The sequence below is a fragment of the Oncorhynchus tshawytscha genome, linkage group LG08, assembly GCF_018296145.1.
Source record: "Oncorhynchus tshawytscha isolate Ot180627B linkage group LG08, Otsh_v2.0, whole genome shotgun sequence".
Classification (NCBI taxonomy): domain Eukaryota; kingdom Metazoa; phylum Chordata; class Actinopteri; order Salmoniformes; family Salmonidae; genus Oncorhynchus; species Oncorhynchus tshawytscha.
The window spans coordinates 51583522-51607514 of NC_056436.1; the positions used below are offsets into that span (position 1 = coordinate 51583522).

At 42.9% G+C, this 23993-nt stretch overlaps 1 protein-coding gene across 12 annotated transcripts in view; it reads right to left on the reverse strand.

Moving 5' to 3' along the window:
- Positions 1-14367: 14367 nt before the first annotated feature.
- LOC112256345 (rap guanine nucleotide exchange factor 2-like) overlaps positions 14368-23993 on the reverse strand; it is a 138906-nt gene continuing 129280 nt past the window's right edge. For 5 of the 12 annotated variants that reach the window (XM_042325630.1, XM_042325631.1, XM_042325628.1 and 2 more), the window contains 9 exons: positions 23961-23984; positions 22087-22310; positions 21706-21876; positions 21269-21418; positions 18541-18600; positions 17149-17353; positions 16450-16976; positions 15674-16077; positions 14368-15062 (listed from right to left, as the gene is read on the reverse strand). In XM_042325630.1, coding sequence (XP_042181564.1) covers positions 15716-16077; positions 16450-16976; positions 17149-17353; positions 18541-18600; positions 21269-21418; positions 21706-21876; positions 22087-22310; positions 23961-23984 — 1723 coding nt within the window. In that variant the 3' untranslated portion in view covers positions 14368-15062; positions 15674-15715. The remainder of the gene's footprint in view (positions 15063-15673; positions 16078-16449; positions 16977-17148; positions 17354-18540; positions 18601-21268; positions 21419-21705; positions 21877-22086; positions 22311-23960; positions 23985-23993) is intronic. The other 7 variants (XM_042325636.1, XM_042325635.1, XM_042325639.1 and 4 more) reach the window with 5 other exon arrangements.

Below are 23993 nucleotides of genomic sequence, written 5' to 3' on the forward strand. Positions count from 1 at the left end.
TAATTACAATGACGTATTACGCATTCAAATATAACACATCAAGTCCATCGCTGCACCTAGATCCCAACTCAGCTACTCGATTTGAACATTTCAACTTTACTCTCGAACGACACTACAAATCAAGTAACGCTTTGGGTATAACACACTCACTGCCCTTCTCAGGTATATCGCCACATAAAACTGAACTCGTAAGCACCTGGATGTAGCCTTGTAGCCACCATACCCTGTCTTTGTAGCATACTTTAACATCCCATGACTGCATTCTTTCTCTATTTGGCCTTCAGACAGAGCCTGGTGAAAGGGACGTGACATCTCCACTCTCTGCTCTCCAGTGCTGCCGTCTTCATCCAATTTAGCATGAACGGCTCCCAGACATCCCCCCATAATACTGCCCAGAGTATGCCCATTGAACACAGTCGAAAACGCAAGAGCCCGGGGTTTACACACACATAACTGGCCATTGCGCTGCATAGTAATGTGGATGTCTGGTGCTTCATGATAAGGCGTGCTGGCAAAGGGACTGAATATTCACCCAGACAATATTTACTGGGAAACAGCGCCTCCCATTGGTGGGGAGTACACACTGCACATGGAAAGTGGGTAGGTGTACTGTATGCGGTCTTTCTGAATACATCATGCCCTGTACCCAAGTAAGAGCAAAACCGGGATTGCATTGGGTTCATATTGAATTGTTAAAACGTGTTCACGTGCATGGTTCATGTGCAATAGATGGCAATGGTATTCAAAGGTCTACATGTTGCCTAGGAAACAACGGCTGGGGTTTGCAAAATGTTCCGTCAAAATACATGTGGGACTCATGTATCACGTTAGGAAATTGTAAAGATGCTGACAGAAGTGCCTAAGGAGAAATCTCTTGATATATAAGATTCATATTGTATCATACACAGGGGACTGAAAGGAGTGCGGTTAGAAAATAGGCCACCGATAGTTCAGTGCTAAGCACCATCAAGGACTCTGAGGAAGACGTCAGCTTGACATTGAAACGTCAGTCACCTGTTCGCATCCTGTACAATGGATTCAAGTGAGCTAAAAGACAATGGCTCCTTTCTGCTCCAGCTCCTTCCTGCCTCAAATGAGTCCTTTTTGGAAGTTTTGCCTTGGTAAGCCCTTCTCGCCAATAAGGACTCGTTGAAACACGTGATCTTGTATATAGGGCTCTCTCCATCTATTGCCAATGGCCATAACATAAGCAAAATTATACCCTCCTGCTGAATGACCTGAAACAGCTTTTTAGACAGTTCTTCATTTCCTGGAACAGCCATCCATCGAAAACTAACAGAACATGTCATTAAGACTGTTAAGAATGTATTTTACATGACAGATGTTTGGGTTGAGGTGCAATGTACTTTGTTATATTCATTCTGTCAATTTTACAAGACTGTGTCCAACGGATACAAGACAAGAGCTACAGCCAGAATGATAAACCAACAGCGTCCATGTTTATCAAATAGCACACACATTGTCCTTGGATATAGAGTTTAAGAGAAATCTAAACCCAAACACCTATTTCCCGACATCACCTCCCCTTATTTACTCCCTACAGTCTGAAACAAACGAGTTCCGTCTACCGTATATATTCATAATGTTTCCTTGAACATTGCTACTGGGAAACCCGACACAGGGGTTGGAGGAGTGGAGAAAGTTTTTAAATTGCTGACTAAATAGACTTTGCCAGATAGAGAGACAGACAGAGCCCATCTCTCACACACTCACGGGCACACACACATCAGATACACGTACTGCTCACTCTTCCCCACAGTGTCTCCTCCCTTTCCGTCTCTTAATCTGGCCCCTGTTATTCACTTCCTACGCTCCACACACCCAATCCTGATTAGCTCCCATTATGTACCAACTCTATCACAGAAACACACTCTCCTATCTGACACAATTGCCACAACAGCTACTGTACTAGGGCCCACAATCAAGTCACAAACACACGCAAGCACACTCACTCAATGCCATAGTCCCCTGACACAACTATGGATGAAATGAAATGGGCTGGCTGTGCGACAACAAACAGAGAGGCATGGGGATAGGGACGAAACAAGTTGTTTGTTTGGCAGCCTGTGTGTCACGAACATCAAAGGCTGGGTTTGAAGCAAGACCTTAGGTAGGATATCATGTTTATTAGTGTCACACTGTGATTAAATGGAATCACATCCCCTTTGAAGACTTGATGGAGCCAAATCTCATTCATTTGGCCACATAATAACTAGCAAGCTGCTACAGCCAGTGTTATTATGGAGACTATCATTCAACCCCACAATGGAGAGTAACATTGAGATTGTTACAAAGGCTATAGAAGGAAAACACGAGGGCACTACCAATCTTAACCGTTGCGTTTGAGAACAACATACATTACCATTTAACAGTTTGGGATCACTTAGAAATGTCCTTGTTTTAGAAAAAAAAAATCAAATTTTATGTCCATTAAAATAACATCAAATTGATCACAAATACAGTGTAGACATTGTTAATGTTGTAAATGACTATTGTAGCTGGAAATGGGTGATTTTGAATGGAATATCTACATGGGTGTACAGAGGCCCATTATCAGCAACCATCAATCCTGTGTTCCAGTGGCACGATGTGTTAGCTAATCCAAGTTTATACTTTTAAAAGGCTAATGGATTATAAGAAAACCCTTTTGCAATTATGTTAGCACATCTGAAAACTGTTGTCCTGATTAAAGAAGCAATAAAACTGGCCTTCTTTAGACTAGTTGAGTATCTGGAGCATCAGCATTTGTGGGTTCAATTACAGGCTCAAAATGGCCAGAAACAAAGAACTTTCTTCTGAAACTCATCGGTCTATTCTTGGTCTGAGAAATGAAGGCTGTTCAATGTGAGAAACTGCCAAGAAACTGAAGATCTCGTACAACGCTGTGTACTAGTCCCTTCACAGAACAACACAAAATAGATGTCATCAGCCAGTGTCTCTAACCAGAATAGAAAGAGGAGAGGGAGGCCCCAGTGCACAACTGAGCAAGAGGACAAGTACATTAGAGTGTCTAGTTTGAGAAACAGACACCTCACAAGTCATCAACTGGCAGCTTCATTAAACAGTACCCACAAAACACCCGTCTCAATGTCAACAGTGAAGAGGCGACTCCGGGATGCTGGCCTTCTAGGCAGAGTTCCTCTGTCCAGTGTCTGTGTTCTTTTGCCCATCTTAATCTTTTCTTTTTATTGGCCAGTCTGTGATATGGCTTTTCTTTGTAATTCTGCCAAGAAGGCCAGCATCCGGGGGTCACATCTTCACTGTTGAAGTTGAGATTGGTGTTTACAGGTACTATTTAACCCCAAACCTTCGAACAGTAGTGAATGTTCACGATGTGGCGTTGTATTCCCTATTGAGGAATGAAGGTGGAATTAAACACTGTCCTTCAGATTCAAATATAGAACATGATACAAAACCAACAGATGCACCACTTAGTTTTGGAATGTTTTACCCGAGACTGCAAACAGAAAGGAACATCATCAATCCACGCTCCAATGCCAGCATATACAGTTGAAGTCAGAAGTTTACAAACACCTTAGCCAAATACATTTAAACTCAGTTTTTCACTATTCCTGACATTTAATCCTAGTATAAATGCCCTGTTTTAGGTCAGTTAGGATCACCACTTTATTTTAAGAATGTGAAATGTCAGAATAATTAGTAGAGAGAATTATTTCTTTCTTTCATCACATTCCCAGTGGGTCAGAAGTTTACATATATTCAGTTAGTATTTGGTAGCATTGCCTTTCAATTGTTTAACTTGGGTCAAACATTTCGGGTAGCCTTCCACAAGCTCCCCACAATAAGTTGAGTGAATTTTGGCCCATTCCTCCTGACAGAGCTGATGTAACTCTCAGGTTTGTAGGCCTCCTTGCTCACACACACTTTTTGAGTTCTGCCGACAAATTTTCTATGGGATTGAGGTCGAGGCTTTAAGATGGCCACTCCAATACCTTGACTTTGTTGTCCTTAAGCCATTTTGCCACAACTTTGGAAGTATGCCTACGGTCATTGTCCATTTTGGAAGACCCAATTGCAACCAAGCTTTAACTTTAACTTCCTGACTGATGTCATCAGATGTTGCTTCAATATATCCACATTGTTTTCCTACATCATGATGACATCTATTTTGTGAAGTGCACCAGTCCCTCCTGCAGCAAAGCACACCCACAACATGATGCTGCTACCCCCGTGCTTCACGGTTGGGATGGTGTTCTTCGGCTTTACCTCCAAACATAACAATGGTTATTATGGCCAAACAGTTCTATTTGTGTTTTATCAAACCAGAGGACTTTTCTCCAAAAAGTACGATCTTTGTCTCCATGTGCAGTTGCAAACTGTAGGCTTGGAGCAGTGGCTTCTTCCTTGCTGAACGGCCTTTCAGGTTATGTTGATATAGGACTCGTTTTACTGTGGATATAGATACTTTTGTACCCGTTTCCTCCAGCATCTTCACAAGGTCCTTTGCTGTTGTTCTGGGATTGATTTGCACTTTTCGCACCAAAGTAAATTCATCTCTAGGAGACAGAACGCGTCTCCTTCCTGAACGGTATGAAGCCTGTGTGGTCCCATGGTATTTATACTTGCGTACTATTGTTTGTACAATTGAACCTGTTACATTCTGGCGTTTGGAAATTGCTCCCAAGGATGAACCAGACTTGTGGAGGTCAACAATTTTATTTCTGAGGTCTTGGCTGATTTCTTTTGATTTTTCCAATGATGTCCAGCAAAGAAGCACTGAGTTTGATGGTAGGCCTTGAAATACATCCACAGGTAAACCTCCAATTGACTCAAATCATGTCAAATAGCCTATCAGAAGCTACTAAAGCCATGACATCATTTTGTGTAATTTTCCAAGCTGTTTAAAGACACAGTCAACTTAGTGAATGTATACTTCTGACCCACTGGAATTGTGATACCGTGAATAAGGGAAATAATCTGTCTGTAAACAATTGTTGGAAAAGTTACTTGTGTCATGCACAAAGTAGATGTCCTAACCCGACTTCCCAAAATTATAGTTTGTTAACAAGAAATTTGTGGAGTGGTTGAAAAATGAGTTTTAATGACGCCAATCTAAGTGTCTGTAAACTTCCGACTTCAACTACAGGTCTTTGTTATGTTGTCCTTCATGGATACAGCCAGGATCGAACCTAAGTGTAGCTCAAGTTGTACATTGTATCTCAAGGCAGATTTTCAAATGGACAAAGAAGAATGATGATGCATTTTCCATTTACTGTAACCTGAAAAGGTTCTCTGGAATTCCCAACTTTTAAAGGAACTGAAAAATGATGGTTTACCACAATATCAAAACAAACTGGAGGTTAAGAGATCAAGGACAATGAGTACAAACCCAAAATAATATTTTCAAATTAAATTTGAAGTTGCTGCAGTACTCATATGATGCTGCTTATAGAGTATGTCCACAATATTCCAAGTCAAAAGGGTTGATGCTGTCCACTCACTGTAGCCCACACCACACTAGACTACTGCATACGTAGACTTATGCACTTCCTGGACTGACGCCTCCACGAGTTCTGTGGGTACAGGAGGCCGAAAAAGGCCCACTGGCGCTCATCATCGGCGCAACATGAACTCATTTCACATGGAGTGTGTGTGTGTGTGTGTGTGTGTGTGTGTGTGTGTGTGTGTGTGTGTGTCAGACTAAAGCTTTTCCACTGTGAAAGCCTTGGTTTCCCCTCTATCTAGCATGTTTTATTAATGTGGAATAGGAATGTCTAGTTTAGAGCTACAGGGTGACTGAAACAAGGGGAGAGCAGTCAGAATGACTAAGCCCTCGAGCCAAGCTGGCATTCTCCATAGTGACACTCCCTAGATAGAGTATCTCTGTCAGTTTAAACTCACAGAATGACAGAAACATTTACTCAAAAGTAGTCAGAATAGCAAGGTAATAGCTATAGTAGCATATAGCAGTGTGTAAATCGAATCCATTGAAGAAGAACAACAACAACAAGAACAAGAAGCATATGGGTTGTATGTATTATCAGATCAATATTAATGACACTATAAGTTCTAGATTTTCAGTTCTATAATACTTTTGAGCAGGTGTTGAAGAGCTTCACTAAAAGCTACGTTTGTAATGTATTCAGTGGTGTAAAGTACCTAAGTAAAAATACTTTAAAAGAACAACTTAAGTTGTTTTTTGGAGTATCTGTACTTTTACTTATAATATTTATATTTTTGACAACTTTTACTTCACTACATACTTTTTACTCCATACATTTTCTCTGACACCCAAAAGTTCTCGTTACATTTTGAATGCTTGGAAGGACAGGACAATGGTCAAATTCACACACTTATCAAGAGAACATCCCTGGTCATCCCTACTGCCTCTGATCTGGCAGACTCACTAAACACCAGCGCTTCATTTGTAAAGATGTCCGAGTGTTGGAGTGTGCCCCTGGCTATCTGCAAAGAAAAGAAAACAATTTAAGTGGTGCAATCTGGTTTGCATAATAAGGAATTTTAAATGATTTATACTCATACTTTTGATACTTCAGTATATTTTGGCAATTACATTTACTTTTGAGACTTAAGTATATTTAAAAACCAAATACTTTTAGACTTTTACTCAAGTGGTATTTTACTGGGTGACTTTCACTTTAGTCATTTTCTAATAAGTTATCTTTACTTTTACTTATGCATGAATGTTGGGTACTTTTTCCACCACTGAATGTATTGGGATTTTGCTACAACAGAGCTTCCATCCAAACTCGTCACTAAACCAGAAAGAGGGAGTGGAGTCTAAGACGAATCTGAATGTCTGCTGCTGATGTGCTGTTCGATTCTTTAGAAAACAGTGCCCCCTTGTGCATGACACCACCATTTACAGAAGCAACTTCTTGAACTTCCTATACCACCAAGTAGAATCCCTCCATGGTTCGTGAAGGAATTATGCGAGGTCGAATTTGGAAGGTTTAGAATGCCTGGAAAACAAAGGGGAGAAATGGAATTTTAAAAGGAGGACAACCTAACCAATTGGGTTGGCTTTTAGTGAACAATACTACACTCTCAATGCATTTCTCACTCCAATTAGTTATGAGGAAATTGTATGAATAGACATGGTAGTTGTGCACATCGATATTTCAGGTATTGTTATATAATTCTCAATTGTTCATGTTCATATTGTGGTCTGCATCTTCGGTGTGGTGTGTGGTGCTTGTAAGGGCGGCGCGGCTAAACAGCGGGTATTAGAGACTACGGGTGGTCCTGCTGGCGAATTTCCTGGTGCTGAAAACACCTCTGTAATTCAAAAGGTTTCATTACGAAAGCTCACGAAGGAGTGCACACCTTGTTACAGTAGGTTTAGTGCATAATAATATACTGTATCACAAACGCACACTTTTTAAGTAGCCTAGCTGACTCGCAAACTAAACCAGTGAAATTATAAACGAGACTATTCAATGTTAATCATCCTGTTTTGCCCTTAGAACCGCCTAAATTGATCAGGGGGATGGACTCTGCAAGGTATCGAAAGCGTTCCACGGGGATGCTGGTGAATGTTGACTCCAATGCTTCCCACAGTCGTGTCAAGTTGACTGGATGTCCTTTGGATGGTGAACCATTCTTGATACACACACGAAACTGTTGAGTGTTTTGACACGAACGAGTGCGCCTGGCACCCACTACCATACCCCATTCAAAGGCATTTAAATATTTTGTCTTGCCTATTCACCCTCTGAATGGGCACACATACACAATCCATGTCTCAATTGTCTCAAGGCTTAAAATTGTTTCTTTGGAGCTGTGCTTTGGGTCATTGTCCTGATGTAGGAGGATATTGCCTCCAGTTAAGCACCGTCCACAGGTTATGGCCTAGTGTTGCAAAATGGAGTGATAGCCTTCATTCTTCAAGATCCCTTTTACCCTGAACAAATCTCCAATTTGACCACCACCAAAGCAACTCCAGACCATCACATTGCCTCCACCATGCTTGACAGATGGTGTCAAACACGCCTCCAGCATCTTTTCGTCGTCTCACGAATGTTCTTCTTTGTGATCCGAACACCTCAAACTTAGATTCATCTGTCCATAAGTTTTTTCCAATCTTCCTCTGTCCAGTGTCTGTGTTCTTTTGCCCATCTTAATCTTTTATTTTTAGTGGCCAGTCGGAGATATGGCTTTTTCTTTGCAACTCTGCCTAGAAGGCCAGCATCCCGGAGTCGCCTCTTCACTGTTGACGTTGAGACTGGTGTTTTGCGGGTACTATTTAATGAAGCTGCCAGTTGAGGACTTGTGAGGCGTCTGTTCCTCAAACTAGACACTAATGTACTTGTCCTCATGCTCAGTTGTGCACCGGGGCCTCCCACTCTTTCTATTCTGGTTTGAGCCAGTTTGCGCTGTTCTGTGAAGGGAGTGGTACACAGCGTTGCACGAGATCTTCCGTTTCTTGGCAATTTCCCGCATGGAATAGCCTTCATTTCTCAGAACAAGAATAGACTAACGAGTTTCAGAAGAAAGTTCTTTACTTCTGGCCATTTTGAGCCTGTAATCGAACCCACAAACGCTGATGCTCCAGATACTCATCTAGTCTAAAGGAGGCCAGTTGTATTGCTTCTTCAATCAGCACAACAGTTTTCAGATGTGCTATCATAATTGCAAATGGGTTTTCTAATGATCAATTAGCCTTTTAAAATGATAAACTTGGATTAGTTAACACAACGGGCCATTGGAACACAGGAGTGATGGTTGCTGATAATGGGCCTCTGTACACCTATGTAGATATGCCATTTTTTTTAAATCACCCATTTCCAGCTACAATAGTGACTTACAACATTAACAATGTCTACACTGTATTTCTGATCAATTTTATGTTATTTTAATGGACAAAAAAATGTGCTTTTCTTTCAAAAACAAGGACATTTCTAAATGATCCCAAATTTTTAAACGGTAGTGTAATTGTATGTGTGGGGTACAGAGATGGGCTAGTCATTCCAAAATAATGTTAACCACTATTATAAAAACGAATCGAAAACACAAATCACATTTTATTTGTCACATACACGTGTTTAGGAGATGTTATTGCAGGTGTAGCGAAATGATTGTGTTTCTAGCTCCAACATTGCAGTAATATTTAACAAGTCATATCTAACAACACACACAATCTAAAGTAAAGGAATGGAATTAAGAATATAAATACTAATGAGCAATGTCAGAGTGGCATAGACTAAGATACAATAGAATAGGATAGAATACAGTATATAAATATGAGATGAGTAATGCAAAATATGCAAACATTATTAAAGTGACTAGTGTTCCATTTATTAAAGTAGCCAATGATTTCAAGTCTATGTATATAGGCAGCAGCCTCTAATGTGCTAGTGATGGCTATTTAACAGTCTGATGGCCTTGAGATAGAAGCTGTTTTTCAGTCTCTCGGTCCCAGCTTTGATGGACCTGTACTGACCTCGCCCTTCTGGATGATAGCGGGGTGAACGGGCAGTAGCTTGGGTGGTTGTTGTCCTTGATGATCTTTTTGTCCTTCCTGTGACATCGGGTGCTGTCGGTGTCCTGTGGCCTGCGTTGGACAGCACACCACCCTCTGGACAGCATTCCGGTTATTGCACACATAGTGAGTTCATGCAACCTATTGACATTTTAAGCAAATTATTACTCCTGACCTTATTTAGGCTTACCATAACAGAGGGGTTGAATACTTACTGACTCAAGACATTTCAGATTACATAATATATATATATTTATTTTTTTAATGACTAAAAACAAAATTCCACTTTGACATTATGGGGTATTGTGTGTAGATTAGTGACACAACATCTTAATTCAATTTATGATTGGCTTCAGATGGCTTCACCATCTGGCAGTTCAACGGACGACTCTGGGTTTGGCAGATGCCAGGAGAACGCTACCTGCCTTAATGTATAGTGCCAACTGTAAAGTTTGGTTGAGGAGGATTAATGGTCTCGGGCTGTTTTACATGGTTTGGGCTGGGCCACTTAGTTCCAGTGAAAGGAAATCTTAATGCTACAGCTAACAATGACATTCTAGAAGATTCTGTGCATCCAACTTTGTGGCAACAATTTGGGGAAGGCCCTTTCCTGTTTCAGCATGACAATCCCCCTGTGCACAAAGTGAGGTCCATACAGAAATGGTTTGTCGAGATCGGTGTGGAAGAACTTGACTGGCCTGCACAGAGCCCTGACCTCAACCCCATTGGACCCCTTTGGGATGAACTGAAATGCCGACTGCGAGCCAGGCCTAATTGCCCAACATCAGTGCCCGACCTAACTAACGCTCGTGGCTGAATGGAAGCAAGTCCCGACAGCAATGTTCCAAGATCTAGTGGAAAGCCTTCCCAGAAGAGTGGAGGCAGTTATAGCAGCAAAGGGGGAACCAACTCCATATTAATGCCCATGATTTGGAATGGGATGTTCGAGCAGGTCATGACTTTTGGTCATGGAGTGTATCAATTTCTCTCTGGAAACAATGCTCATATACACTCCTTTAACCTAAGTGCTTTGAATAGCCAATTGTTTGACTTCTTCCTGAAGACTTTAGGGTCAACTTGAGAGTTAAACTAATTCATTCTGGGAAATGTAGTAATTTCCCCATAATGGACAAAATGTAAGTGATTCATGAAATATAATAACTTAGAATATTTGCATACAGGTTTTGTTTTCCTTGACAATTCATTTTAAGAGTTTGTCTTCAAAATGAATTGTTTCAAAAATAAAATATGACGACATTTGATCTTTTGTGTAAAAGACGTATATTTGTATAGATTACACAAGATGTATTTGCATTTAATTGAATTTCACTGAATTCAATTCTATTTCCTTATTTCAAATTCTGTATCCTGTTTACTACTACAATTAAAAATCAAGAATTTAATTGGAATTATTGAGCACAACCCTGGTAGGCAATAAGGATTAATTTCAAATATTCCTGAAATGTCTGCAATGTTCAGTAGGCTATGGATTTAGGCTATGGATTTGGAGTGTTAGAGGGACCTTAAAGATCATTGTATTTGTGGGGTACAGAGATTGGGTAGTCATTAGAAAATCCTGAAAACCAGTATTATTGCGCACAGAGTGAGTTGTGTAGTTTTTACAGGGTCAGCCATAGTGATACGGCCTCACTGGAGCAAATTAGGGTTAAGTGCCTTGCTCAAGGGCACATCAACAGATTTTTCTGAGCAGCATTTTGGAGCGTTCCTAGCCTGTGTTGTTGTCTAATGAGCTACTCGCACCATTAGCGGCCGCATTGGCTTCACTCAGGTCACATCGTCAGGAAAGATGACGAGCACACAGGGAGGATGGAGGACGAGTGCGCGGTGAGGAAGGAGCAGCATCTCGGAGCCTTCCTTCCTTGTGCTGAAGTGTTGTGAGCTATTTGCACCCTGAGCTGCCGCATTGGCTTCACTTAGGTCATACAGGGAGGAAGGATGCACATGTTGGAGCCTCGCCCCTGCATGAGGGGCTCAGAGACCCTCTACTTAGACTCCGGCTGTCTGTAGTCAACTCATGCATGCTTCTGGATCTCTTCTGCCCTGGTGCTGTTCTGCAGCTTGTCGTTTTATAGCAGTGTTGATAAGTGGGCATTTCCATCAACTAATGGTTTACTGTAGCAATGAGATTTCTTCTCTGCCTCTTTTCCAATTGAAAGAGGGATTGAGCATGGGCCTACAGTATGGATTGTAGAGATGGATTATCATCATGTGATTTCTTTACACTGTAACACACCAGAGACTTGGTAGGCTGTCTACTTGGCTCTCACCCCAGAGTGTCTTCATTCACAGTGGATAACATTCAACCCGTGTCTAATGCAAGGTCTGAAGGTACTCTTAAACGCAAAGAAACAAGGGGGCTTCAAGAAGCCTCACACATATTACATTGCTAATGGCCAGGCTCCAGTCAATGGCCAGGCTCTAGTCAATGGCCAGGCTCTAGTCAATGGCCAGGCTCTAGTCAATGGCCATGAACAACTTGGGTTCTGAAATGTTTGTAAGGTATTTAAAAAAATATATATTTTTGGTAAGAAATATGGTCAGTGAACATAAAACACATTCTCTCTTGTAGAAAACATGGTTAACTACACCTTACATTGCTGTCACATTAATCGTCTTCATAACTATTCAAAATAAACGTGAAAAAAGTACAAATAAATATAGAATTATTTCTGACACACACCGCTGTCGGTTATAAAAGTGTGAGAGCTACACATTTCAAGTCATTGCCATGTCTTATTTTGTGCAAACACTAGATGGTGTGTAGGTTAGGTCTTGGAAAGGAACAATATTCAAAAGAGGAGACCTGAAAATGCAGGGGGGGAAAAAAAGAGGTTTAAATGCACTATGAATTGATAACTTTTGTAGTATTTATTGATTTCCCAGCTTCATACAAACTGGATGTTGAGGCATAAACATAGTACATTTCAACAAAAATATAACCAATATTTACAATTATTGTATTAAAAATACAAAAAAAAAAAAAAAAAAAAAAAACAACCAAAACATACTCCACCGATTGTCTTTTTAAAAGACATACAGGTCAAAGTAGTAGAAGAAAGTATGAGAAAAATCACCAGCTAAATGTACACTTCTCACTTGACATCACACATCAAAACGGAGTAGTAGTTCTACCTACTACAATTATCTTTATGCTTGTACAATGTTGTGCAACGTCTTTGTTTTTCCAAATAGGCCTTGGCCTGCTAATATCCACATGATCTTCAGAGCTGAAAGAGTGAATGATGATGCGTGTCACCATTGTAATTAAAACGCATGATTGACAATCTATCGGCTGCCATGAAAATAATAAAAATGGACAGAAAGTGTAGTAACAGCCCACAGTGAAAAACACAGCACTTGGTTTTTTTTCTTCTCCTCCTTCTCAGTCTATTGTTTCTAACTACTGATCAATGTGATCAGCACAACTCAGTGAAAAGAAAAACTAAAAAAGTGACACTAATTCTGATTGGCAGCCTTCAAAGTGAATTCTTTCATCTAGGTAACTTCCCCACCGGAGTCAAAACAAACATATTCAATCATTTTCTTCAGTCAATTGCGATGGTGTTAAGAAATGGTGGAAAACAGGTTGCTCTATGCTTCGCATTGCCTAGTAATATACAAATCCATTGATCTTGATGCCTGTAACAGCGGAGGACTTTTCGATGAAGAGGAGGATGTTGCCGATGGCAAGGTAGGAGAGATGTATTCTAGTTCAGTCTAAAAAAATTAACTGTCCAGTGTTTCGTTTCCAGATTTCTATGAAATATGACCTATAATAAATTACACTGAGTGAAATCGTTTTCCTTTCCACAACAAAAAAAGAAAAGCAGCTTGTGTTGTTGGAATGGTGTGGGCGTACCCCAATGGTGTGGGCGTATACCTGTCATAAAACATATTCATGCAAGTAGACCGCTGATTGGCCAGCACATCATTCTCTATGATGAAATAGCAAGCATTTTTTTTAAATGGTCTGTTTGATATGTTTACAACAAAAAGTGTTTTTCTCCAATTAATGTTTGGTGACAAATACGAGGATAGGATGAGTCAACATTATTTGGGCATGAGTTAACAGAATAGGAAGTATTTAAAGTTAGATTTCCACTGGACAGTTCATTTAAATGGTTGACAGAACCCAGGGAAAGCGTTTGGTTATGCAGCACCGCTGAAAGGCATGAGACTCCATTCACCTGTATAGGATTTAAGCCTCGACATGCCTTTGGGGTGCATAACTAAAAACACGTTCCCCGAGGTGGTTGATTTGCCAAATCGGGTATAAAATACCCTTTGTGCTTATCTTTTAACATCACAACCCATTAGGGACAAGACTAAGCCAAGAAAAATCTCCTGTAGTTGTCCTTTAAAATGTTGTCTAAATATAGAATTAATATAAGTCACCAGATGACCTAGGTTAAAACATGGATATCAAATAGCCAGATTGACTCCCTAGTTGGGTCACTGCTATGATCCACACAACCTGCCACAATATCGTATATGACCTAGAACTGAAGATGTGGCTGGCCATATCGGAAATAGACAAGATATCCAGGCCAGGGTTAGGAATGGAGGGTTGCACTAAAACCTAAAGTTGTACTGAGAAGTGCTGAAGCCAGACTTGCCCAGTGTGTGTCAGAACATTAGATTATGAACGTGCATGTTGGTCCCCCCAAATGACATATTGGTCACCCCAACTTATTTCTCTCACTGTGACTGTCCAGTTAGCAGTGGGGGTTGAGCCACCATTAGGATATGTGAATGGACAAGATAATACTGTAATTGTGGAATAAAACTCTTAAGATTGTTAGATCTGTTTTTCAGAGTCCACACAGGGATATGAGACTTGGGTATAGCCACTTTTACCCCCCGAGTGCAATAGTTCTGGAAAGAAGACCTCTAGAAACCTAGAAGAAAGTTCAAAAATTGATCAAATGTTTTTTTTTTTTTCCTCCATCGTCATTGTCCATTTTGTTCTCGTTTTATAAAGTAGAAAATTAAAAAGTGCAGACAAAGCTCAACACGTCATGATACTGTGTGTGTAAAGCGAGGTGGGTTTGGGATAGGGGTTAGTCTTGGAAAGCTGTTCCATGACAGCTGTGTGTGTGTGTGTGTGTGTGTGTGTGTGTGTGTGTGTGTGTGTGTGTGTGTGTGTGTGTGTGTGTGTGTGTGTGTGTGTGTGTGTGCGCGGTTGCCGCACGTAGCAGTTTTTTCTTCTTCAGCAAAACCGTTTGTCTTGTTTTTATTTTTTTCCCCAAAGTGCCAGGCATTTTGTGTCTTTCTTTTCCATCTCTCCATCTTCTTCTTCACAGTATTTTTTTTTTGCATGCAGGGTCATTCAACCCCCATGATGCTTTAAGGCGAGGGGGGAGATACGAGCAGAGGAGTCCACCAATGACGGAGAGTCCGGAAGAGGAGGCAGGCAGGCACGTACGTACTGGATTGGTCTGTCCATCAATCAATCAAGTCAGTCTCTCTTGTTCCGCCCCCATGGAAGGGACTTCAAGTCACTGCAAAGGACATCCAGCAGAAGACCGTTCTCAGACTGCTGATACCTGCTCATCCTCTGGCAAGAGAGAAAGAGAAACAAAAAAATATATATATATATATACACATCTTTTTTTGCAAAGTCCTGTAAAAGCATCACAGAAGCAGAAACCCCCACAAAAAAAAACATCACTAACTGTCCTCTATGTGAACTTACCGTATCATAACAACTATCCAAACTGAACAATATGCATATTGGCTACAAACAACAATGTTAAGTGCAAAAAGTGTGAAAAACACTGCCAGGGATGGAGATGCATGTGTGCAAGCATCGTCAACACAACCGTGCCCGCAGATGAATGCCATTCGACACTACTGGTGACGTGAGAGACAGTAGAGAGAGTGAGGAGCAAAATGTCGCTAATGCCTGGTGAGCTTGGTAAGCTTTGGTCCAAGCATGATGACTTCATGCACATGAGATGCCATGGTGGGTTTGTGCTAGCCTGGTCCGAGATCTGTTTGTGCTGTCTTGACATCTCCTCGATGCCAACTCCTATGGGGAATGAGCAAGACGGCACAAACAAATTTGGGACCGGACTAGGTTTGTGGTGGATATGGGGGGTAGTGGTTCAAGTCCGTGTTGTTCCTGGTGGGCATGCAGGTTATCGTTGCTATAAATCAGTCATTTACCTCAGCCTGAGGGGGACCTGCCCTGTAACCCGTACACTCATCTCATGGCCTGGTTGTCTCTGGTGTTGTGTGTGCCACTGTCTTCCTCAGAGCGACTAGTTTGGGAGACAAGGACTCACCCTCCTCTTCCTCCTCAGGCTCTTCCTCCTCGCCTGGCGAGCGGGTGCGGTGGAGCCCTTGGCGCTTGGCATGTTGTTGGGCCTGGTGGTGGTGATGGGAGTCAGGCGACTGGGTGACCATGCGCGAGCGCTGCAGGGCCGTGGTGTAATCGGGCGGGCGGCGGCCGGAGTGGGCCGGGGCTGTGGGCGGCGACTGTGTCTGCCCTTCACTGAAGTCAGAGATTGTCAGGGCAGTGTAGCCCGGCGGGGTTGGAGGGGGCTCGCGGTACCGGCTCTCCTTTCGCGCTGAAGGGGGGGGGGTGAAAGATGGTGGAGTTAGTTGGAATTAATACTTTACGCACCTGCGCCACACACACCTCCCAGAAAACGTGTTGGCATGGAGATCTTCACGTGGACATGAGTCAGCTGACATGTACTTCGCTCCAAAGATGCATGCAAATCGTAAAAGGCATGAATGCATACATATGTGAGGAAGGTTTGGTATTTTCAGAAAATTCTAAAATCAGCCCTTTCACCACGAAACTGTTTATTTGTTAAGGAACAGGTATGGACACCATAACATTAAATGTTTATTTGTTGAGGAACAGGAACATTCACCTATGAGGGCAACTAAACCCATCCATCAACAGAACAGACAAGGTTCAGCGGTCAACTCACTGATAAGGCCCTTGTTTCCGGCAGTGATGGGTGATGGCGAAGGCCTTCCGTGCTGCTTGGCCTCGTCGGACCCCATCGACGTGATACTACTCGTCTCCGGGTCGGTGTTCACATCCTTCCCGCCTCGCCGTTTAATCGTGCCCGTGTCGCCCTCGGAGTCCTCGCCCCAGTACGCAGCAGAGGAAGATGAAGAGGCCGATGCCCAGCTACCTCTAGCCTGGGACGCCCATAGTCCAGCGGGGCCCCCTAGTAATGCTTCAGGCCCCCCGGGTGGGTGGACACCAATGCTCCCGCCGATGACACCCCCCGGTCCGAAGGCCAGAGTCTCCCAGCTACGTCCCTGCTGCATGGTCTGGATGTTGTCATGGGAACCCGAGGAGCAAGAGGTCCAGGAGCCGCGGCCGCTATCGGCGGCGTCCAGGGAGACACGGTCCCCTTGGTCCTGGGTCAACTCCTCCGAGCTGGGGGAGGAGAGCACCATGGCGCAGGCATACAGGCCCCGGCAGTCCTGCATGGACGAGTAGGAACTGTATGGGAAGGGGATAAGAGACAAGCTACACCTTTATAATGGTTTCGCCATTCATCGACAACACAGTGGACAGGTAGAGAAATAAAGGGCTGGGATGAGAAATCTTCCGTTTTCAACTTTTGAAATTAAACTCATCTCTGTAACTGTAAATTGGCAGCATTGATTCATACCCGAGGCTGTACTGATCAGGGTCGGTCGTAGCCCTCCTCTCCAGACGCACCCCTCCAGCGTGGGGGTCTCCCACCCCTCCTGAGTGCCTGAGCCCCCTCCTCTCCTCCTGGGCCATGTCGAAGGAGGAGTTGCTGACCAGGCTGGAGCGCGACGAAATCTCGCTGTGACCCGAATCCGAGTAGGTGTCTCCCGTTCTTGGGTAGCCTGGAGAGAGGAGGGGGGTGGTTAAAATTAACTTACTGATTCCAATCTACTTGTCAATGGGGTTGTGTTCAGAGGGTTGAAACATTCAGAACCTCCTAGCATGGATTAACAGCAGGCATAATGAGAGAACACATAGGCTCACTACGAAACGTATCTTTCTATCTGCACCTGGAAAACAAAACATCTAACCTCTCAAATCACCACCTTCACTCAGCACACCATTCATTGAACGTAAAACTTTTAACACCCTCGAGTCATGATCAAAATAATATTCAAAGATCCCACTACCCACCTAGAATCACTAGCCTAAGAAAAGGATAGGAGAAATACACAGCAAGACCTAACTCTATAACAAACCTCAGAACGTGCTTGGGGCAGCGACCCAATCCCCCCCCCCCAAAAAACGAAGATCCTCACACCTTTAGCCTGGAGTCACAATGACTGATATTACAAAGAAATCCCATTCACACACATCAAGAAACCCCATCTCAGAGTCATAAATCCTATCAACTTCCTCTCCCACTTTGCGCACCAGTCATCAAAAACGGCATTAAATCACTGGGCAAACCAACCTCCAGCTACCATTCAGAAAATGAAGTGCTATTCTAAAGTCCGGCGGCCGAGCGTCAAGACGGTCTCTGAAACCCATCCAATAAGGAGTGCATTAGTTCCCCCCGGTGGACCGAAGGGCTTCTACTGGCTTCTAAGCACATTCCACTATCAAGTGGAGTAATGATGTCGGTGAAGCAGCAGCAACTGAGCACATCATCTTCTGAAGCAACTGCCTTACTACGTGTAATACAACGAGACATAACAGCAGCAACTCGGCTACTAAGACGAGCGGGACAACACAAGCCCCCCCCCCCTATATATACAGGTTCCAACCAGTTCCTCTTTGTAAGATCAACTGGGTCGTGTTCATTTTTTGCAACGGAAAACAGTTCCTTATTGGACATGTTTAGGTCCCTCCCCTGTTTCTCTTTTCTTCCATTTGGTGCCTAATGAACACGACTCTGATTTGTTGCTTAATCGAAAACGTTGCAATATTAGTCATAATTTAAGACTTGGTTGGAATTGAACAACTAATACCCTGCATGTATAAGGGGGGGGGGGTATCATACGGGGAACTCCAGTATGTGTTCTAGGTCAGCAGCGTCTGTCTAGGTTTAGAGCCGGGCTTAGTTTACCTGTCTGTTTACTGGTAAAGGTAACCTTCCGGACACTTTGGCCCTTCAGTGTCCCGAGCCCTACGTGCAGCAAGGCAAAGAGACCGTCACACACAGACAGGACACAGGACAGCAACACAGTATGAAAGGGGTGAGGTAGTTGGGATGGGAGGTATATTCCAATATGAACCAGCGTAGAACTAGGCGCTCTCTAAGAATGGCTGGGCTAAGGGATAGTTTAGTGTTGTGGTTAGGGCTTGGCGATATATCGAATCCATTTGATTAATTCGAATGTGTGTGTTTTTTTGGGGGTGGAGCGATATTCTGTATCGTAAGAATCTTTTGTTTTGTTCTTTTTCGTATTCATGAGCGTTTATGTCCGCTTGTTCTCATGCTGTATTTGGTCTTGTGTCTTTCGCTCCTCTGTGCACCTTTCCCATTTACACCAGAGATCTGTATAGAATGGCGTGATGCTCATGTCTCCGCCCTAAAAAATGAGAGTCGTTGTCCCAAAGACGGGAAGGAGGGTCCAACGCTTAGGTACAAAATAAACCCAGAAAAACAGATTTGCCTTATTTTGGTCCGATTTTAGTGAGAGGTTGTTTCCTCTCATCCTTTACGGTTTGCACACACACACACCAAGCCCCTGCTACTTTCTCTCCCACCAACAGAGTTCAGAGATCACATCTTCTGATCTGACAAGCGGTTTCAACTAGCTATTTGCATTTGGAGGTTTGGTCCAACAGAATCGGTCATATGAACACAAACACATTGAGACATGATTTTTTACTGCAATAGAGAAGATAACTTTTCTAACGACACCCTTTCTATTCAAATTGTGCGCAGAGCAGACACTACTAAAACGAGAGTATCAATGAACATTGATTCTGGAAAATGAATGTTCAGTTTGTCACATTTGGGTCCCACCTACCGCTAGCAGCATTTTAGCCAAAGACTGTTATGAGCCGTCTAGTCTGTGTTCTATAAATGTGCAATAAGCATTTAAAAACAATTATATAAAAGGAAATAAGGAATTGGCAACTCGTTCTCATTCTGAGAAAATAAGTAGGCCACTTCATTTCAACATCCGAACAAAGTGGACAGGCTTGCATGCTGTTCAAAACAGCTCGAGACGGACAGAAGGGTGTGTTCATAACAATTAAACTACTCAACCTTGTTAGCGAGCAAATACTGTCGATCCAAGTTGGCTAAACTTGAAACACAAAGATTAGCTGGCTAGTGCCTAGAGAGATTGTTAGTGCCTAGTGCCTAGAGAGATTGTTAGTGCCTAGTGCCTAGAGATTGTTAGTGCCTAGTGCCTAGAGGTTGTTAGTGCCTAGAGAGATTGTTAGTGCCTAGAGAGATTGTTAGTGCCTAGAGAGATTGTTAGTGCCTAGAGAGATTGTTAGTGCCTAGAGAGATTGTTAGTGCCTAGAGAGATTGTTAGTGCCTAGAGAGATTGTTAGTGCCTAGAGAGATTGTTAGTGCCTCATGCCTAGAGAGATGGTTATTGCCTAGAGAGATTGTTAGTGCCTAATGCCTAGAGAGATTGTTATTGCCTAATGCCTAGAGAGATTGTTATTGCCTAATGCCTAGAGAGATTGTTATTGCCTAGTGACATTGTTAGTGCCTAGTGCCTAGAGAGATTGTTAGTGCCTAGTGCCTAGAGAGATTGTTAGTGCCTAGAGCCTAGAGAGATTGTTAGTGCCTAGAGCCTAGAGAGATTGTTAGTGCCTAGAACCTAGAGAGATTGTTAGTGCCTAGAACCTAGAGAGATTGTTAGTGCCTAGAGCCTAGAGAGATTGTTAGTGCCTAGAGCCTAGAGAGATTGTTAGTGCCTAGAGCCTAGAGAGATTGTTAGTGCCTAGAACCTAGAGAGATTGTTAGTGCCTAGAGCCAAGAGAGATTGTTAGTGCCTAGAGAGATTGTTAGTGCCTAGTGCCTAGAGATTGTTAGTGCCTAGTGCCTAGAGAGATTGTTAGTGCCTAGTGAGATTGTTAGTGCCTAGTGCCTAGAGATTGTTAGTGCCTAGTGCCTAGAGAGATTGTTAGTGCCTAGTGAGATTGTTAGTGCCTAGAGCCTAGAGAGATTGTTAGTGCCTAGAGAGATTGTTGATGAGACCTGTGTTTATTTTCTATAGCCTAATGCCTGCTATTAAGAAGTTAGCGCTCATTCACTAATAATGACTATGTATGATTCTAGTTAAATTTGTAACAAAAAAGGGCATTTTTTTTCACCAGATCTGTGATTGTTGCAAGATCAAAAAAGGAGGCTAAAATATTCTGATAAAATAATACATTATTAGTTGGTCTTATGATTGTGGAAGGCTTATATTTAGCCTAGGTATAACTTTTACAAGGCCTCAATTCATTAGCTTATTGCCGACTGTTTGAAATGCAGTGTATTTGACCTTTAATTGTATGACAACGCTCATTTAGAGAACACAAAGAGAATCTAAATATATATCGCGAATCACCATCAGTTCGAAAAAAAACGGAGATATGATTTTTAGGTCATATCGCCCAGCCCTAATTGTGGCGTGTGTCTTTTAATGTAACTCCACAAGTAAAACACAACTTTCTATTTGCATGGGTCATGTCCCATAGCCCCCAAAAACCTTGAGTAACTGTTGCTATATCAACACGACATCACAGGAGGCTGAACAAGTAGTTCCCCTCTATGACCACTAGGTGTCAGCGTGGGTGAGGGGGACTGGGCTGAGGTTGAATTGAGGGGATTATAATTTTACCCTTCCTGGGCGAGCTCTGGGGGGAGGTGGGAGGGGAGGAGAGCTGCGAGGAGGCATTAGACACAGTGTCCTCCGTCTGACGCTTGTGACGCTCGCTGGCCTCCTCCGACAGCGATAGGATCTTCTTCAGCGACTGAGGGGAACTCGTGCCTTCAAAACAAAATAGCCCAAAATTAGCATTTGCTAATTAGCATTCAGCAAGGGCCAATTTCCCAGACGCAGATTAATCCGTCGAATCTCCAGCCCATATTGTCTAACTAAACTAGCTACCAACAATAAAAGCAACATTGTGATCGGGTACATTTGACCTGAAACTGAAATGAATCCATTTTTCTTTGAGGAATCACAGATTGTATGGTGTCAGAAAGAAACAATGTTCTAAAACGAGCATAATTGCACCAAGTATATTTTCCCCCTCAACTTGTGCAGGTTCTTACCGAATGGTGGCAGGTCCTTGACTGGCACTTTCTTGCGGGAGGGGTAGAGGGCCACAGCGGGCACCTGAAGGGCCTGGTTGCCCTTCTGCAGCTGGCCCCTCTGCTGGCTGGCAGCCCTGGACACCACCGGAGATGTGTCTGGCCTCTTACCGCCACCAGCGTTCTTGGGCACTGAGAAAGGGTTAAAGGAGAATGTGGTGCATTAACAATCAATAATACCAGTGTTGCTGCTGAACCAAAAATGGCCACCCGGTGTGCTGGTGTATACACAGCATGCATGATGTCTGCAACATTTACATGTTTTGAAGGAGGGCTCACATTGCAGCTAGAGAACAAAAGTGTGTGTGTGTGTGTACAGCATGTACTCTATCCAGCACTTACGTGTGTTGATGGAGGGCTCACACTGCAGAGAGAGGGTCTGCAGCGCCTCCTCGTTGGTCTCCAGGCTGAGGTTGGACAGGTACTGCTTGACCTTGCGGGCCATCTGGGCATCCTCGTACAGCTTCTTGGCGTTCAGGAAGGAGCTACGCCTCACCCGCTTCTTGTGCCCGCCAGTCTGGGTGACGTCTAGCACCGCCGCGTTGGCACTGCCCTGGCTAAGAGACCTGGTCACACGCGTACACACACACACACGCGCGCACACACACGCACACACACGCACACACACACAATATACACACATAGAAATGGAAAGGGGAGAGCGAGACCACCATCAGACTATGGCCATGTGTGTGTACTAATATGTAGATGTCCTGGAAGGTAGTAGAGAGGAGGGTCGTTTGAGAGTCAAACATGCAGAGACCGAGAGGCTTTTGGGGGCATTCCTCTCAGCTCCAGAACATTCCATGCATTCTAAAGAAGAAGGGGAGGGAATGTGTGTGGGGGGGGGTGTCAATCAGTCAGGCAACAGGGGAGGTGTGTGTGTGTTGGTGGTTCAAATAGTGATGTACAGTCTTTCTGTGGTAAACACCAAGGTAGTTGTATTGAAATGCCTGTTCAGCAGAAACTATGGTACATACTGAGTACATGCACAGTATAGTGGTATAGTACCTCCTTGGCCACTGTAACGCTGTCATGTAAAGCATGACTAGTTTGGCTGCAGGGCCTAAAATGAACTACCATACACTCAGATTTTTTACCAGCCAAAATACTTTTGGGGCCATAATTACATTAAAAACAACAGAAGACATGCTTTGTAATGTTTCTAAAACAAAAAACGTATTAGTAAGAAGTAATGTGGTATATTGCTAAATTTGATGTATTGTGACCCGAGTCTTTTAACCAAAATATCAGGGACAAAATGTTCAGCTGCCCCTTTAAGGCCTGGAGGTTACCATAGTAACAGAACGACTCACGTGGGTCTTGGAAAGCAACCTTATGAACAAACAATGTAAATAGCCAAAAAACAAGGACAAAGTCTCACTTTGTAGACTTGAGTAAATTAGAGGCGTTGCCTCCAAAAATGAATCTATCAGCACTTCACTCCCCTGCCAGCGTTGCTGCGTGAGGATTCATATTTCTTTGTGCGATTAGCAACTATGGAACAAAACAGCAGAAATATTTTGAAAACTGCCACGGCGGCCTTTTTTTTTTAACCCTAACTTGCACATGTGCTCATACTTGACTTTTGACTATTTTTTTATTCGCAAATGTAATGCTTGCACTGTAGAGCCCTGCAAATTGACCACACGCCTTTGTGGCAGGTGAATAGTCATTCTTAAACCCCCTCCCCAATACCTAAATCTACCCGGATTTGGCAGGTGTTAATTGTATGCCCTGTTTGTCATTGTAGCACACTACAGAATTCCATGTTGAAGAAGATATTTTCAGTATGGAGGCTGATAAATCCAAACCATGGCAAATTGATGCGAAACAAAAGTAGGCATGCCATTTTTGGTAAGTAGTCCATCTTAGCTGGGAAAACACACAAAGTAATCACTTTTGCTAGTTCATGGATTGTGAATTACATGGGATGCAAATCGCTCTCAGTTCTAACGCATAATTGCGAAATACTTTGAGATTTCAAAAATGGCGGTGTGACCTGAAAAAAGCAAAAGTGATTTTAATTTCCATTTCTAAAGACATTTTTGCCAGAGCCAAGCAGTGTTAGAAGGGTATTCAAACCAAACAGGGTAGTAAAATCATCACTTAAAACAAACAAACAAACAAAGGCCTCAGAAGTGAGGAAGGGAGGGAGGGAGCGAACAAATGGAGCAAAAGAAAAAAGCATGGAAAGGTCGGTCACCAAAACTTACCCTAAACTCCTCCATTTCTTCTTCCTAGAAGGG